The following is an 18,858-nucleotide window of genomic DNA, read 5'->3' on the forward strand; positions in this document are numbered from 1 at the left end:
GATGTTGAATCTGATGTTTTATGAACAAACAGACTCAAGAACTACAGGACACAAACAATTTTTTGTTTATATCATTTTCCTACTTTCGCTTCCTTAATTCTCTATTTTTTAAACCGAAATCAGCACTGATCACGACAACTAAATGTTTACTAATTTACAACATTAACTCATGTAAATAGCTGTGTAAATGTTTGTTTACAAGATGCCACTGTCAGGTTTTTTTCGAAGTCAAAAAATACAACAACTGAAATATTTTTATGCAATTAGTACTGAGAAGTATTTTATTCTTATCACAGTCTGGGAGTAATAAATTTATTTTGATTCATTGTTATTATTATTTTGGCTGTAGCTCACAGAAGTCCAGGCTGTAATGAGCAATACAAGCTCAGGCTGTAGCTAACAGTAGAGGCCCAGGCTGTAGCTAGCAGGAGAAGCTCAGGCTGTAGCTAACAGTGAAGGCCCAGGCTGTAGCTAACAGTGGAGGCTCAGGCTGTAGCTAACAGTGGAGGCCCAGGCTGTAGCTAACAGTGAAGGCCCAGGCTGTAGCTAACAGTGGAGGCCCAGGCTGTAGCTAACAGTGGAGGCCCAAGCTGTAGCTAACAGTGGAGGCCCGGGCTGTAGCTAACAGTAGAGGCCCGGGCTGTAGCTAGCAGGAGAAGCTCAGGCTGTAGCTAGCAAGAGAAGCTCAGGCAGTAACTAACAGTCAAGACCCAGGGCTGGTAGATGAAGATCAGCAGAGCTTTGTGTGCTGTACTCCAGCAGGTGGATTGTATGCAGGCAAAAGCCTGTAAAAATCTAGTGGCATCTGACAGTAACTAAAAATATTTCCACAAGAATTCCAAGTTTGCAGAGAATATGATGATCATTTACAGCATACCACTCATTCAGGCTAAAATTATGTGAAATATCACACACAAAAGCATAAAAAAAAGCAGAAAAACTCAAACTTCAGTCACTGACATGCTACATGTGACATGTGACTATCAACTTAGGTAGATGTAGGTGAAACGTTCTGTCCATCGTCGATGTTATAAATGTTCCAGGGGGTGCTATGGAGCCATTTTTCTACACACAAATACCAGTCCAAATATGTCAATTGTCACAAGTTGTGATGTGTGTGCAAATTTTCCTGAGTTTTTGAGCATGTTAAGGCCTAAAACATGTTATTGTTTTGGTAAAAAAAAGACAACAATATCAAATATAGAATAACCATTTCAATGTGTAATTAGAGCATCAATGATAGAATCCAGAATCCAGCTTCTGTTCATTTATTGTCGTTTATTTGCAGATTAACGTGAAGCTGAATCATAAATTTGTTGACAGTTTAGAAGCAAAACAAAACACACCAACAAGATTTAACAAATCACCAAGTCAGATTATTTAATGACTACTGACTGCTATAAAATATCATTATTTTCCTGCAGAAAATCCACAATAAAATACACATCGAACACATTCTGTACATACTGTATATCCCTGTGAAAGAGAAGCAAAGTTGCTAAATAGTTTCTGAACAGGTAAAATGTGAAAACATGGAAATATTTACACTAAAATGCAAAGAATAAAACATGTATTTAATAATTTCATGTGTCAAGCTGATGCAGATGCACATTTTCTATTGTTTTTTTCACTTTTAGATTACAAATTCACACAAAACATTAAACATTGACTCAAATACAATATACTCTATGTACTGAGACACAGCAACTGTACCATAAATGCCTCAACAGCCACAATGACAACAAACAATGCCATCTCAACAACAGTTACATAACAGTATTGCAGATAGCCCATGACATAACACATAACCGATACATACACCATAGTAAAAATCACCGTAGTAAAGCTACGATGAAAATTAATGCACAATCCTCGGCCTCAAGCAGCATTGTTCAGGAATTTGATGGCGGTTGGAAGAAATGAATCCTTTCAATGGTTGAGTTTGTAGTTAGTGGCTCTATATCGTCTACCTGAAGGTACGAGCTCGTATTCTAAGTTTAGGATATGTGATGGCTCATTCACTATCCTCTGGGCTTGTCTCATAACAGTTTGTTCAAAAATGGACTGAAAGGATTAGTAGTCACTCTATCACCTTCTTGGCCTCGTGCACCAATCAAGCCAAACTCATTGATTCTTAAATATTTTAGTAATTTTCAAATCTGCTTTCAGCTTCTGAAACGTGAACATCTGGCTCTTATCTGGCTCTTATCTGGTACCAGGATGCCGGTAGAACCTCCTGTATCCCCATTTTAGTAATATTTGGCCTTCATGTGGCACCAGGATGACAGTTTTACAGTTCTTTTCAATGGAGATGATCTCTATGTACTGAGATGTGAGAAGCCGACATTAGCTGACTTCTGTCAGGACAGTTGACCAATCACAGCAGGCCCCAGTTTTCACAAGGTGGGCGCAAAAAGACAGGATCCATTCAATCAGACTGAAATGATGAAACTATGATTACAGGACATGAATCATTTTGAGCGTAAAATGTCAGAAAATACTAAAACAAACTAATATTTGATTGCCCCACAGCTCCACAGTTCAACAGTTGGAATCATAAACCGACAAAACATACAGTTTCTTGTCAGATATGAAAAATGAAATCAAGAAATGTTTCAGAAGCTGAAAGCAGATTTTAAAAATGACAAACATTTAAGAATCAATCAGTTCCATCATCATGTGACTAATTAATGCTGCAACTACAGAAATAAACTGTAGATCATGAACTTAAATCAGGGCTGAACATGAACTGACTCAGACACTGGAGTTACTCTATTTGAGTTTCAGGAACTCTGCAGTGGTTCCATAGAAAACCCAAACTCCAGCATGTATGGGCTCAGTGAATGTGGTCTGGACTGTGTGGAGGAGAGTCATGGTTTTAGAGACGCTGTAAAAAGACAGAATACCTGCTGTGTGATCCAGATAAACTCCGATTCTGGAGGCCGGAGGACTAGAGATGGGAGTTTCAGTGTTGTTGTAGCAAAATTTATAACTGTGGGTGTCACAGAGTAAAGACCAAGATTTGTCATTTTGTCCAAATCCACATTCATTTGAGTTTCCTGTTCTGCAGATGTTCTTGTAAGCAACCGCGACATAAATCCCTCTTCCTCTCCACTCCATCTCCCAGTAACAATATCCAGTCAGACTCTCTTTACTCAGGACCTGCCGAAAATAAGTGAATCTTTCTGGATGATCAGGATAACGTTGTTCTTCTTGCATAAATGTTACTTTTCTGTTCCCTTCAGATAATAACAGCTGTCTGTTTGCTGTGTTTGGATCCAGAGTGATTTGTCTTGAAACTTTAATGAATCCAGCTCTGGTCTCTGCTTCTGCTTGTGGTCCTGACACTAAAACGTCAGTTGGAGAATGGCGACTTTCCGTGAAGGTGACTCTTCTGTCTACTTTGGATAATCCCAGACGTCTGTTTGCTGTGTTTGGACCCAGAGGGATTTCTCTTGAATGTTTTAAGAATCCAGCTCTGGTCTCTGGTTCTGGTTCTGGCTCTGGTTCTGGCTGTGGTTTTGGCTCTGGTTCGGGTTCGGGTTCGGGTTCTGGTTCTGGCTCTGGCTCTGGTTCTGGTTCTGGTTCTGGTTCTAGTTCTGGTTCTAGTTCTGGTTTTGGTTGTGACCGTAAAACATCCTCTTCGGTGATTGGCAGTGAGGTGTTTGTCCACATGTCCCTCAGAATGTCCTGTAGTTGATCTAGTTGATCTCTGAGCTCTTTCACAGCTGCTGTCACGTCCTCAAAGTGTCTCAGAGGACGGATGTTGATGCTGGATGAGCGTGTGGACTCACTGAGTGCTGACACTGAGGGGTAGCTGAGGAGAAAGTGGCTGTGATCTGGTGTATCTGAGAGCTGCTTCAGCTCAGCGTCTTTCCTCTTCAGATCTCTGATCTCCTGCTCCAGCTTCTCTTGAAGCTCTTTGACTCGATTCACTTCAGTCTCCTGCTGGGATCTGATCTGCTGCTCCACATCTCGGCCTCTATTCTGGATGAGATGGATCATCTGGGTGAGCATCTTCTCACTTTCCTCCACTGTTTTATCAGCATAGACATTGATGGCCTCCAGCTCCTGTTGAAGCAGCTCCACATCTTTCTGTCTGTCCTGGATTCTCTGCTGGATGTTCAGTCGACTCACCTCCAGCTCCTTCTGCTTCTTCTTCCTTTCTGCTGCTGCTGGGACGGTTTCATGTCCTTTATGTTCATCCATTGTGCAGAGATAACAGATCAACTGCTGATCAGTTACACAAAAAATCTTCATCACCTCATCATGACGAGAGCAGATGTTCTCCTGGAGGTTCTTGGAGGGCTCCACCAGCTGGTGTTTCTTGAGTCGAGCCACATCATAGTGAGGTCGGAGGTGATTTTCACAGTAGGAAATCAGACAGCCGAGACAGGACTTGACAGCCTTCATCTTCCTCCCAGTGCAGACATCACAGGCCACATCTTCAGGTCCAGCATAGCAGTGATCATCAGCAGCAGCTTGGAGTCCAGTCTTCTTCAGCTCCTCCACTAACTCTGCTAACAGGACGTGTTTCTCCAGGTCAGGTCTTGGTGAGAAAGTCTTCCCACACTGAGGACAGTTGTAGATTCTCTGACCATCCTCTCCATCCCAGTGTGTTTTAATGCAGTCCATGCAGTAGCTGTGTCCACAGGAAGTAGTGACCGGATCCTTCAGTAGATCCAGACAGATGGAACAAGAGAATTTCTTTACATGTGGCTGATTTCTTTGCTGTGCCATTTCTCTTCTTGGTCACACAGACTGTTTGTGTTTGACTTCCTCGTACCTGAAACTAGTCTGAGCTCTGATCGACAAAGCATGTGTCCCTGCAGTGAACGGTTTCTGTCAGCTTCTTCCAGAGTGCAGATCTGAAGGGGAGGAACCTGGAAAGGTGTGGAAATATGAGCTGTTGTGTTAGTAGATCAGGAAGAAGAGGCGTGTTATCAGGCTGAGCTTCATTCCATTCAACCAACATCAGTCCTGACTGCAACTGACAAATGTAACCCTTTAAATGCCCGTTTGTTTACCTAATTTCACTGTTATATATTTATAAAACTAATATAAAATTACTCATTTTTAATGTAGTCAGTGGTAAACCATAAATCAATCCAGATGAGCTGATGATCTTTCTCTGTCTAAATTCTTCTTCTGCTGCTTGATGAACATTTTAAAACGACCAATGTGTTTCCTGCAGCGTCGTAAACTTGATGAACTCCCAGGAGGAGAATCCCGGTTGGTTATGGTGGAGAATAAATCAGAGTTTACGGCGAGTCGGCTGTAAACAGCTCGGCTCTGATTGTCCACATCTGGTCCAAATCAGTGTTGCAATTAAATCCTCTCACCTGCTCTGTGTGAGAGCTGCTCCATTCATGTTGGAAATGGACGAAAAAAGCAAAAAAACACGAGCCGACCTGCAGGAAAACAGGAACTTTAACCAGAATAACAAGTGTCAGAGTTTGGAGATGAACTTCAACCAGCGATAAACAGACTTGTTTTTTTAAATAGTTTTTTTTTTTTTCAGTGTTTTCGTGGTTGTTTTCACAATGCAACATGACTACAAAAAGTCACAAAATGATGCAAAACAATTACAAAAAGACACAAAACAACTACAAAGAGGCACAAAACAACCACAAAATGACATAAAACCACAAACACAACCAAAATGAACAGAAATATATACAAAACAAACACAAAGAGGCACAAAGTGACGACAACGAGATGCAGAACAACAACGACACACAAGGTGAACACAAAAATGTGCAAGACAACCACAAAAAGACACTATCACAGAAAGATGCAAAAACCTACAAGTAGATGCAACACAACTACATAGACACAAAACAACAAAGGGACACAGTGACCACAAAGAGGCACAAAACTACTTCAAAGAGATGCAAACAACTGCAACTGGATGCAAAACGGCTTCAAAACAACAACTATGAAGAGATGCAGGACAAGCACAAAAAGACAAAAAACTACTACAAAGTGGTACAAAACACTTCCAGACTACCAAAACGACTATCACAAAGAGACACAAAACAACCACAAAGAGACACAAAACAACCATTAAAAGACAAAACAACCACAAAGAGGCAGGAAATGACTACAAAGAGACACAAACCAACTCAAAAGAGACACAATACAACTCCTAAGAGACACAGTACGTCCACAAAGAGACGCAGAACGATGACAAAGAAGCATAAAATGACCACAAAAAGACACAAAACAACCACAAAAAAACACAAAACAACCACAGAGACACAGACTGACTGCAAAGAGACACAAAACAACCACAAAGAAACACAAAACAACCACAAAGAGACACAAAATTACAACAGAGACACAAAACAACCACAAAGAGACACAAAACAGCCATAAAGAGACAAAAACAACCATAAAAGACATAAACACACCACAAATAGACATAAAATGACTCCACAGACACAAAACAACCACATAAAGACACTTAACAATCACAAAACAGACACAAAATAACTACAAAGACACAAAACAGCTATAAAGAGAACAAAACAACCGCAAAGAGACATTAAACAATCACAAAATGACTCACAATGTCCACAAAGACAGACAAATGACAATAAAAGGACAAAAGACAACTGCAAAGAGACAAGAAATGACCATAAAAACACACAAAACAACAAAAAAAAGACACAAACGACCACAAAGAGACAGATTCCCAGCTCTGTCTTCAGCTCCTCTGGTGCTGTTTAAATCATTTCTCCCTCGTAGCCTCACAAATTAAAATGTTCACTGTACCTGGACCCATGCCATTCTGTTCAGTGAGCTCATTGAGGATTTATCAGCAGGAAGCTCGTCATTTAAAAGTCAGAGATCCTTCTAATGGCGTCCCCTCGTCCTCAAACGTCCATTTTTCTGATCTGTTATTATCTGGTCTCAGGTGATAGGTTTGAACCGTACATCGCTTCTTAATGTTATTTTTGGAGTCATTTTGTGTCTCTGCGGTAGTTTTGTGCCTTTTTGTGGTAGTTTTTGTGTCTTTGGCGTCATTTATGTCTCTTTGTAGACATATTGCGTGTCTTTGTCATTGTTTTTGCATGTTATTGTCGTCGCTTTACATGTTTTGATCATTTTGAGTCTATTTGTGGATGTTTTTTATTCTCCACTGTCAGTTTCACTTTGTATCCATTTATTGTGTTTTTATAGTCATTTTTTCATCTCTGTAGTCGTTTTGTGTCTCCTTATAGACATTTCCCCTCCAATAGTAGTAATTTTTGTCGTTTTGTGGTGATTTTCCATTTTTTTCATAGTAATTTTGTGTCTCTTTGCAGTCATTTTATGTCTATGTTTTTCGCCATGCTGCGTCTTCGTTGTAATTTTGTGTCTTTTTGTAGTCATTTTGCATCTTTGTACTCATTTCATGTTTCCTTTCAGAAGGTTTGCATTGTTTTGTGGCCATTTAGGTTTTCGTAGTCAATTTGCATCTTTGGCACAAACTTATGTCTCTTTGTCGTTGTTTTTTTTGTCTCTTTGCAGTCATTTTGTGTCTCTTTATAGCCGTGCTGCGTCTTTTTGGAGCTATTTTGTGTCTCTCTGTAGCTGTTTTGTTTCTCTCTTTAGCCATCTATCATGTCTTTGTAGTCATTTTGCATCTTTGTAGTTGTAATTTCATGTCTCTGTGGTTGCTTTGTGGTCATTTTGGCTTCTTTGTTGTCATTTTGCAGCTTTGTAGTTGTTTTGTGTCTCTTTCTAGCCGTACTGCATCTCTTTATGGTATTTATTTTGTGTTTCCTTTTAGTAGTTTTACGTTGTTTTTTAGCCCTGTCATTTTGCATCTTTGGAGCAAATTTGCATCTCTTTGCAGTCATTTTATTGTCTCGTAGTTGTTTTGTGTCTGTAGTTGTTTAACGCGTCTTTGTAGTCATTTTGCATCACTTTACTTATGTCTCTTCTTCTTTTTTAGCCATTTTTGCATGGCTTTGCAGTTGTTTAGTGTCCTTTTTTACATTTCTCTGTCACCCTTGAGCCACTCTTTGTAGCCGTTTTATGTTTCTTCGCCATCATTTTTGTGCGTTTCTGCGATGGTTCCGCGTCTCTCTGCTCAGGGAATCCTATCCAGACTCGCTGGGTGTGGAGGAGGTTCAGGTGTTTCTGCAGATCCTCCATCAGAGTCTTATTTAACAGCGCTCCTAACACACCTCCCACTCGAGCCACTCAAGTGGGAGCCAAACGGTATTATTAGTCTTTATATTCACCGATGGAAGTGTAGGCCGAGCGCTGAAACCAGAGCCGAGGACCTCACACTCCTTCAGGGAACCGCCCAGAGGTTCTTTACACAAACACGCTTCTCTTATGCAGTCTCAGCCGTTTATGTTTAAAATGTGTGTCGTCGTTTTAATACCGTAGCTCTCATTATTAGGTTCAAGCAGTGTTTCCTTTGTAATCATTTTGTGTCTCTTTTGAGTCATTTTCTATCTTTTTGTCGTCGTTCTACATGCTTTTGTGGTCATTTTGCAGTGTTTCCCCTGAGTTGAAATGGCTGTGAGGTGGTAGGGTCACTTTCAGCTTTTTTTTTTTTTGCCAGGGACCAGTGAAGCGGCAATGTCGACAGGTGGCCTATATCAGCGAGGTGGCCCGCCTCGTCGGTTATATGGGAGGGGAAACACTGATTTTGTGTCTCTTTGTGGTTGTTTTGTGTCTCTTTGTCATCATTTTTCATATTTTGTATTAATTTTATTTGTCATTTTATTGTCATTTTCATCTCCCTGCAGTTGTTTAGTCTATTTTATGCCATTATCTTTCATCTTTGTAGTTATTTTGCATATATTTTTTTTCATCATTTTGCACATTTGTAGTCATTTGGTGTCTCTTTGTGGTCATTTTGCATCTCTGGCAGTCATTATGTGTCTCTGTATAGTTTTTGTAGTAGTGATGTGTGTCTTTGTTGTTACTTTGCGACTCTTTGGAATCATTTTGTATCTTATTAGAGTTGTTTTTCGTCTCTTTAGAGTTGTTTTGCATCACTTTAGAGTTGTTTTGTGTTTGGTTGTAGTCGTTTTTTATGTTGTTGGAGTACTTTTGCATCTTTATAGTCATTTTTTTCATCTTCATGGCTGTTTTGTGTCTCTTTCTAGTCATTTTATGTGCTTTTGTGGCCGTTTTGCATCTCTTAGTAGCTGCTGAGTGTCTCTTTGTGGTCTTTAAGTGCATTTTCTAGTCATTTTGTCTTGTTTTGAGGCATTTCAGGTGTTTTTCTGGTCATTTTGCTTCTCTTTGTAGTTGTTTGACGTGTTTTTGTAGCCGGTTTGCATCTCTTGCTAGCTTTGTTTGATTTTCTGGTCATTTTGCTTCTCTTTATAGTCAGTTTGTGTGTTTTTGTAGCCGTTTTGTTCCTCTTTGTATTTATTTCGCGTGTTTTTCTTGTCATTTTGCTTCTCTTTGTCATCATTTTACATGTTTTTGTAGCCATTTTGCGTCTCTTTGTAACTGCTGAGTGTCTCTGTGTTCTTTAAGCGTGTTTTGTAGTCATTTTGTTTCCCATTTGTAGGCTTTTCGGGTGTTTTTCTGATCATTTTGCTTCTCTTTGTAGTCATTTGACGTGTTTATATAGCCGTTTTGTGCCTCTTTGTAATTGTTTTGTTTGTTTTTCTGGTCAGTTTTCTTCTCTTTGTCATCATTTTACACATTTTTATGGCAGTTTTGCACATCTTTGTAACTGCTGAGTGTCTCTGTGTTCTTTAAGCGTGTTTTGAAGTCATTTTGTTTCTCTTTGTAGACATTTCAGGTGTTCTTCTGGTTATTTTGCTTCTGTTTGTTTTTGCATCTCTTTGTATTTTGTGTGTCTCTGCGGTTGTTTTCTGTCTCTTGCAGTCATTTAGTGTTTTTATGTCACTGTTTTCCTTGTTTTTCTGGTCATTTTCCGTCTCTTTGTACTTGTTTATCGTCTGCATATGCTCACGTTACATGCTGAAGTGGCTCAGAAACATACAGCACACATTTTAACCGGCACGTTGTCACAAACGAACACGCACATCTTCAAACGAGCGGCACGTATCGCGGCTTCACCTCGTCGGCCCGTTAAATCACAGAAATGTCAGAGCGCTCGCCCGCCGTCTCCGCTCTCGTCCTCGTCTGATGTCGCCAAACGAGCTGGCGGCTGACGAGGAGGCCGAGTGGAAACGGCGAGTCAGAAGATTAGAGGAGGTGGAGGATGAAAGGATGAAGACGGTGAGTCAGTGGAGTTTGTCAGACTGGCGGTGACTCAGAGCGGAGCTGGATGCTGATGCGCTGTTTTACAAACAGAGTGATGAAAACAATGAACACACTGGCAGGGTGACACAGGCGGTGAGTCAGGGAGGAGCTTTCTGCTTCATTTGGTCGTCCAGGGAGAATCACAGCGAGCGGATGAATGTGTACAGTTCTGTGTTATTGTCTTATTGTAGCCATTTGGGTCCTAGTAGTCATTTAGTGTGCCTTTGTGGTCATTCTGTGCCTCATTTTAATTGTTTTGGGCCTTATTTTGTGTCTCGTTTCAGTTGTTTTGTGTCATTTTGATTGTTTTGTCTCATTTTGTGTCTCGTTTCAGTTGTTCTGTCTCATATTTATCAGTTTTATGTCTCATTTTAGTTGTTTCACATCTCATTTTGGCTGTTGTGTTTCTCATTTTGGTCATGAATTGTCTCTTTTGGTTGTTTTGTGTCTTATTTCAATTGTTTTGTCTCATTTTTTGTCTCGTCTCAGTTTTCTCTCATTTTTATCATTTTTATGTCTCATTTTGGCTGCTGTATGTCTCATTTTGGTCATTCATTGTCTCATTTTGGTTGTTGTGTTTCTCATTTTGGTTGTTTTGCGTCTCATTTGGGTAATTTTGTGTCTCAGTTTGTTAATTTTGTGTCTCATTTTTGTCATTTTGTGTCTCATTGTGGCTGTTTTGTGTCTCATTTTGTTAATTTTGTGGCTCATTTTGGTAGTTCTGTGGCTCATTTTGGCTGTTTTGTGTCTCATTTTTTTTATTTTTGTCTCATTTTTGTCTCATTTTTGTCTTTTTGTCTCATTTTGTTTGTTTTGTCTCATTTTGGTTGTTTTGTGTCTCATTTGGGTAATTTTGTGTCTCAGATTGTTAATTTTGTGTCTCATTTTTGTCATTTTGTGTCTCATTGTGGCTGTTTTGTGTCTCATTTTGTTAATTTTGTGTCTCATTTTTGTCATTTTGTGTGTCATTTTGGTTGTTTTGTGTCTCATTTTGTTAATTTTTTGTCTAATTTTTGTCATTTTGTGTCTCATTTTGGTAGTTCTGTGTCTCATTTTGGCTGTTTTGTGTCTCATTTTTGTCATTTTTTGTCTCTTTTTGTTTGTTTTGTCTCAATTTGTTTGTTTTGTCTCATTTTGGTTCTTTTGTGTCTCATTTGGGTAATTTTATGTCTCATTTTGTTAATTTTGTGTCTCATTTTTGTCATTTTGTGTGTCATTTTGGTTGTTTTGTGTCTCATTTTGTTCATTTTATGTCTCATTTTTGTCATTTTGTGTCTCATTTTGGTAGTTCTGTGTCTCATTTTGGCTGTTTTGTGTCTCATTTTGGTCATTTTTTGTCTTATATTGGTCATTTTGTGCTTTGCTTAAGCTGTTTTGTTTGGTTGCCTCATGTCTCATTGCAGTTGCTTTGAGTCTTGTTTTGGTTGTTTTCTGTGCATTTTTGGCCCTTTGTGTGCTTTTTTTTTTCTTGTTTTGTGACTTATTCCGGACGTCTTGTGTCTCATCTTGGTTATTTAGTGTCGTTTATGGTCCCATTTATCTAATCACACTTCATAAATCTGCTCCTGCTAAGGTGAGAACAGAAAGGATCAAATTCACATTGCAGTTGCGTATTCTTGCGACTCTGATATCCCTGTAACGCCGACGCTCTGCTGGAGGTGCCGTTTGTCCTGTAAACCTCCGTGATGACCTCCCGCGTCACACACGTGAGCCCAAACACGCCTGTCGGGGCCGAGCGACGTCCGGTCGGCGCCTCATCACCAGCCTCGCCGCTCGCTGCCATATGTGTTGCGTGGGCAGCTGTCGGCTCAATTTGGTTCAGAGATCACACGGTCTGACGCTGCAGCAGATGTGGCCCGCCGGCTAATTAGAGGAGCAGCACAGATCTGTCAGAGATACAGGAGAGCGGCGACGAGCATCACAATGTAATGTTGTGACCTGCACCGCTCACATACATCCACAGCGTCTAACTGAGGGGCGTCAAACTCGTTCTAGTTCAGGACCACATTCAGCCCAGTTTGAACTCCAGTGACCAATGAAATCACAGCATAATAATCTATAAATAATCACAACTTCAGATCTTTCCTTTGTTTAATGAAAAAAAGTCCATTTTGAAAATGTGCACATTTAAGGAACTATCTTTTTTGTAAAACATCATGAACAACCTGAAAATTCTCAAGAAAAGTAAGTTCATTTTCAGCAACATTCATCCTCAGTTTATCATTTCCACATTACAACTTCCAGATCACAGAATGTCTACAAAGGAACACAACGTTTCGTCACAGCTATCTGGAACTAAATAATGTATTTTACTTTAGAAAAAGACAAAAAACAACAATGACAAGACAAAATATTACAAAAATGAGACACAAAATGATGAAAGTGAGAAACAAAAACGGAACGAAACAAAGCAAGAAATGAGACGAAAAAGTTAGAAAGTCAAAAAAGAATAAAGGACCTGTGAACATCTCTGGTTGTTTTTCTTCTACTCCTTACTTCCTGTGAACATCTCTGGTTGTTTTTCTTCTTCTCCCTACTTCCTGTGAACATCTCTGGTTGTTTTTCTTCTACTCCTTACTTCCTGTGAACATCTCTGGTTGTTTTTCTTCTACTCCTTACTTCCTGTGAACATCTCTGGTTGTTTTTCTTCTACTCCTTACTTCCTGTGAACATCTCTGGTTGTTTTTCTTCTACTCCTTACTTCCTGTGAACATCTCTGGTTGATTTTTTTCTTCTTCTCCCTACTTCCTGTGAACATCTCTGGTTGATTTTTTTCTTCTTCTCCTTACTTCCTGTGAACATCTCTGGTTGATTTTTTTCTTCTTCTCCTTACTTCCTGTGAACATCTCTGGTTGATTTTTTTCTTCTTCTCCTTACTTCCTGTGAACATCTCTGGTTGATTTTTTTCTTCTTCTCCCTACTTCCTGTGAACATCTCTGGTTGATTTTTTTCTTCTTCTCCTTACTTCCTGTGAACATCTCTGGTTGATTTTTTTCTTCTTCTCCCTACTTCCTGTGAACATCTCTGGTTGATTTTTTTCTTCTACTCCTTACTTCCTGTGAACATCTCTGGTTGATTTTTTCTTCTTCTCCTTACTTCCTGTGAACATCTCTGGTTGATTTTTTTTCTTCTACTCCTTACTTCCTGTGAACATCTCTGGTTGATTTTTTTTCTTCTACTCCTTACTTCCTGTGAACATCTCTGGTTGATTTTTTTCTTCTTCTCCTTACTTCCTGTGAACATCTCTGGTTGATTTTTTTCTTCTTCTCCTTACTTCCTGTGAACATCTCTGGTTGTTTTTCTTCTTCTCCCTACTTCCTGTGAACATCTCTGGTTGATTTTTTTCTTCTTCTCCCTACTTCCTGTGAACATCTCTGGTTGATTTTTTTCTTCTTCTCCTTACTTCCTGTGAACATCTCTGGTTGATTTTTTCTTCTTCTCCTTACTTCCTGTGAACATCTCTGGTTGATTTTTTTCTTCTTCTCCTTACTTCCTGTGAACATCTCTGGTTGATTTTTTTCTTCTTCTCCCTACTTCCTGTGAACATCTCTGGTTGATTTTTTTCTTCTTCTCCTTACTTCCTGTGAACATCTCTGGTTGATTTTTTTCTTCTTCTCCCTACTTCCTGTGAACATCTCTGGTTGATTTTTTTCTTCTTCTCCTTACTTCCTGTGAACATCTCTGGTTGATTTTTTTCTTCTACTCCTTACTTCCTGTGAACATCTCTGGTTGATTTTTTTCTTCTACTCCTTACTTCCTGTGAACATCTCTGGTTGATTTTTTTCTTCTACTCCTTACTTCCTGTGAACATCGCTGGTTGTTTTTCCTCTCTGGCTTCCGTCAGTCATCATCATTCCTGCCGCCCTCCTCTCAGCTCACTTTCTCCTCCTGGATCGATGCGGGTTTAGCTGGAACGGCGTCGTAGCGCCGGTGGTGTTTTATTGAAGCTGTCAAGATGCCGACCTTTCCATGTCCGGGGATGAAAGAGGGATGGCAGCAGGTCTGATGGAAGCAGGAGGGACGACCGGGCTGCTCACGAGTCTAATCCGTCAGGCTTCTGGTCGGCTGCCAGGCCTCATATTTATCCCCCGTAAACATTACGAGCACTTGATTATCCGCTAACGGCGAGTCACAGTCGGGATATATCAGACAGTAAGTGGACTGTCGCCCCTTGTCGGGGCAGAGACGCCCAACCCATGGGAATTTTGTAGTTTTTTAATCAGTTCAGGGGAATGACATGTTGAACAGAGACTGTAATCTTAACGACAACTGAAAATACGCTTTTCACAGCCAAAAAAAAAACATGTTAAATGAGCCCAAAAAAGCCTCAAAATGTCATGAGACGCAAAATTTTCACAAACGAAGGCAAAATTATTACAAAGAGCCATAGAATAATCAGAAACGAAACAGAAAATACCAAAAAAGACCAAAAAACACAGAAAACACAGAAAAACTTCATAAGGAAGCGCAAAATGAAGCCATACAGATGCAAAATTACTGCAAAGAGCCACACAGCAATCAGAAATGAGCATCAAATGACCAAAAATAATTACAAAATAATAACAAAGCAACAAAAAATAAATAAAATAATGCAGTGTCTAAAAAGAAATGGCAATTAAAAAATGCAAACTGAACAAAATTCAACATAAAATGATCTAAATTACACAAAAATAAGGCATAATTGATGCAAAAAGTCAGAAAACAATGAGAATAAGATAAAAGAAAACACTCCAAGTATTTGCAAACAGTTCGCAAAAAAATGATTTTAAGATATTTTATGTTTTTATTTTTAAAAACAATTGTTGTTTTCTTATTTTAGGACATTAACAAATTTTCAGAATAATAATTTAATAATAATAATTATATTATTATAATATATTAATAATAATAATAATAATAATAATTTTTCAGAATTATTTTATTTTATTTTAGACATTTTTTAAACGTTTTCCAGGTAATACTGTCAAAATTTTTAGCTCAGTTTATTTAGACACCAATCTTGGACATCGTACTTATATTTGTCATTTTCTTAAAAATAATTTAATAAGTATTTATGCAAATATATTTATTCGTTCAGATTTTTCTGGCAGATAATTTTTCTGATAGTTTATTACACCAAGAAACATGAAACCACTTCCAATGTCTTTTAAAAAAATATTTTAAAATTATTATTATTTTAAGAAATTGTGAAGAAAGTTTCCAGGAAAGTAATTTAAAAAAAAAAATTAAACGGTTTTGTTTCCAGTGATGATTCTGCTGCTCTGAAATCTGAAAATGATCCTCATCGTATTAGTTTTGATGTTTTAAAGAGTCCAACTTGTCGTCTTCTGTCGCTGCAGACGAGGTTTTATCTTCTCTGAGTCTCTGGTAGCTGCAGTCAGAACCGAACAGAAACTTCAGGCTGTGGTTCAGTTTGTCTGCAGGCTTCTCGGTGTGAACTTCAGTTTTTATGACTTTCTGTTTGTGTCCCTGCAGACCTCAGCAAGCGACTCTGAAGCCATAAAACTTTAAACACGTTCGGCTTCGTTTCAAGGACAGTAAAGCTCAGACCTGCGGCTCTGTTCATCTGAAAAACAAGAGAAAAAAACGGAAACTCTTTCTTTTACTTTTGATTTCTGTCGTCGTTTCTCTGTGAGTTTCTGTCTTTTGAACATCCCGTCATCAGGTTTAGATTCATCACCAGCAAATAACAATGAAGACTTTATAGACACGGAAATAAATTAATTATAATAACAATAATGAAGCCGAATTAATGTGACAGCTTACATGTCCAAAGAGAGAAGAGCAGCAGAACGTAAAGACAAAAAACATAATGACCTGTCTGAAAATATTAATGTTTGATTGTAAAATGTCCAAAGAAATTGTTTTAAAAAGTGAAAAAAATTCTAAATAAAATGTCGCAAAAATCAGTCTAAAAATAATTATAGAATTTCAAAAATATTCTGATAAAATCAAAACAATAATAATGAAACATTTTTTTAAAAGGCTTAAAAAAGTAAAAAAAATAAATAAAATGTCAAAATAAATCACAAAAAAGTACGTGAAAATGATGGAATATAATAGAATTTTATTTTAATGTGGTTGAAATATCACAGTAATTCAAAATAAAATGCCTGAATTACAGCCTGTAAAACGGTAATAAAGTGTCTGAAAAAAGCCTGTCACAGAATGCCACAAAAATATTTGCTAAAAGACTGATAAATATATATATATATGTTAAAAAAAATCTTAATAAAATTCCTCAATATTGAAAACAAATTGCTCAACAAATACCTTAAAAAATGACCATAAAAATGTATTTTGTATGAATACAAATAATTCTAACATTGCTAGAAAAAGATGATTATTATATTTGTTAAAATTAATCATAAAAGTTGCATGACATATGTATTATATTAATAAAAATGACAGACTGGAATATATAACTTATCTGTAGATATAATTAATGTGGATAGGATAAAATATTTGGTGTCTGATTCCTGAAGCATTGGTCGGGTTTATTTTTCTGGTTAGAAACTGATGTTTGGCTGACGTGATGCTAAAAAACGCCTCCAGAGACACAAAGAGGAGGAAAATAAGCTGCTGATTATATGCTGCAGTTAAAAAAAAAGAGAAACTAAAAAATACTGTTTGTGCTGCAAATAGAATTTCACAATTCCTCCCAGATCTTTGTGTTGTTTATTTTCTTTCTCTCCATAAAAATAATAAGAAATAATGAACCCTGAATAATAAATCTGCAGCATATCTGGGAGCTTTAACCTTCTGCTACATTAGCATCCGTCCAGCTTTAAGCCACATAATGCTGTGTTCCCTCAGATCAAAGGCTAATTGGAGGGAATATCTGGTCGGGGGGGATTTGCAACTTTCACAGTTTCTCTGAGATTTTCCTGAAGGATGAAATTTAATTTCTAGCGGCCGTTATTGGAGACCTTGATGGACAGAGATCAAATAATCCCCGACCTCCAGCAGATTTCGTGTAATTACTGTTTAAGTATTCACCCCTCGCCGTGTCAGGCTGGTTTTAGAGCAAACACTGGGCTTCCCCTCATCTAACAGCTTTTTATGCGAAACATCTTGCATTGATTAACTGTCATTAACTTCAGCAGCTGAGCTCTTAAATCCACTTTTCCTGTGCAGCTGTTCCCCATAATCTCTCTCTGAAAGTGGTGCTGCTTCTACAGGTGTCATAAAATATTTACATCCAGATACTCGGATAGAAGCTAATTGCTAACAGAAATCTATTAGCAGTTAGCTGCTCCATCTACTTAGTGGACTCAAGCGGAACAGCTCTGAAGACAAACTTAGGTAGTCCGAATCAAAAAGGTGAGTTCAGATCAAAACATTGTCCAAAGGGGACCAAGACCGACTCTAGATAAAGTTAAGAAAATAAAACTGGTGCAAATTCAGTCCAAGTCTGAGCAGCTCCAACAGTTCAAAAGGGGTTGAAGAGTCAAAGTTAAGACAGATCTAAAAAACAGGGCCTAGTCCAAAAGAGGTCAGTTCTGTGCCAGGTTCAAGTCTAAAAGGTGTGGCGTCTATGTCCAATAAGGACCTGATTCCGAGTCAAGATACAGTCTAAAAGGGGTGGCGTCACAGTCAAGACTGTCAAGTTATGATAAGGTCCCATACATGTCCAACATTCCTGTTAAGGTTTAAGTCAGAGCAGAACCAGTAGTCTAGAGGGGCAAAGTCCAGGTCAAGACAGTAGCAAATAAACAGGACCTAGTCCAAAAGAGGTTGATTCCAAGCTAGGTTTGGTTCTAAAAAGGGGTTCAGTCCAAGCCTAAAAATGAGCTCAGCCCGAGTTAATTCTGAAAGGGAATAGGTTGAAGTCAAGACAGAGTCCAGAAAGGACCACGGCCAAGTCAAGATTAAGTAAAAAAAAAAATACAAATGATGCAAATTCAGATCAAGAGTCCAGAAGGTGTTGAGCCCAAGTCTGAAAAGAGTTAAGTCAGAGTTGAGAATCCAAAAGGAGCAGAGTGTTAGTCAAGACCCAATCAGAAAGGATCTGAGTCCAGGTCTAGAAGATCCAAGTCCAAAAATTGGAGGAACAGTTCATTGTTCATTCAAAATCAAGACACAAACCAAAAGGGGATCAATCCAGAACTTGAGTTCAAGTCAAGACAAACAGAAAGGGAGTCAAGTCGAGCCCAGTTTCAAAAAGTGAAGAAAAAAAGAGTTTAAAACACTTTAAGACAGAGTCCAAAAGGAACATATTCTGTGCTGAGACAGTCTGAAAGGTGCCTCATCCAAGTCCAAAAAGGACTGAGTCTGTGTCACAGTCCATAAACTTCTAACTTAATAACAGTTCCCGTTCAGACCGAGTTGAAGCAGTGATCTGTGGTTGATTTGAGTCTCTGTAGTTGGTTTGAGTATCTTTGAGGTCTTTTGGTAATTCACCCGTCAGTCCTTTCAGTCATCCTTCTACAGGTCTCAGGTGACTGGACATTTTCCCAGAATGCACCATGTCGCAGAGCTTAACAGTGAATTTTGTACCCTGAACTCAGCATCGTAAACAGTCAGCTGGTTTGAGTTGGAGGTGTTTTGGTTTGGGTTCACGGTGTTGTTCTGATGATTTTCTGGAGTCTTTGTTTCCTCCTGCACCATCATTCGGGGATCATCTCG

At 38.6% G+C, this 18,858-nt stretch overlaps 2 protein-coding genes across 2 annotated transcripts in view; one reads left to right on the forward strand and one right to left on the reverse strand.

The window, feature by feature from the left end:
• Nucleotides 1-18,858, forward strand: part of LOC110966357 (metabotropic glutamate receptor 7) — a 262,684-nt gene that overhangs the window by 67,583 nt on the left and 176,243 nt on the right.
• Nucleotides 1,259-5,771, reverse strand: LOC127534248 (tripartite motif-containing protein 16-like). Its single transcript, XM_051948879.1, has one exon. The coding sequence runs from the start codon at nt 4,738-4,740 to the stop codon at nt 2,773-2,775; it is 1,968 nt and encodes a 655-aa protein (XP_051804839.1). The 5' UTR covers nt 4,741-5,771; the 3' UTR covers nt 1,259-2,772.

Source organism: Acanthochromis polyacanthus, chromosome 5, assembly GCF_021347895.1.
Source record: "Acanthochromis polyacanthus isolate Apoly-LR-REF ecotype Palm Island chromosome 5, KAUST_Apoly_ChrSc, whole genome shotgun sequence".
Classification (NCBI taxonomy): Eukaryota; Metazoa; Chordata; class Actinopteri; family Pomacentridae; genus Acanthochromis; species Acanthochromis polyacanthus.

Coding starts and splice junctions, on each gene's coding strand:
- LOC127534248 (XM_051948879.1), bottom strand. CDS start 4,740: ATGGCACAGCAAAGAAATCAGCCACATGTAAAGAAATTCTCTTGTTCC.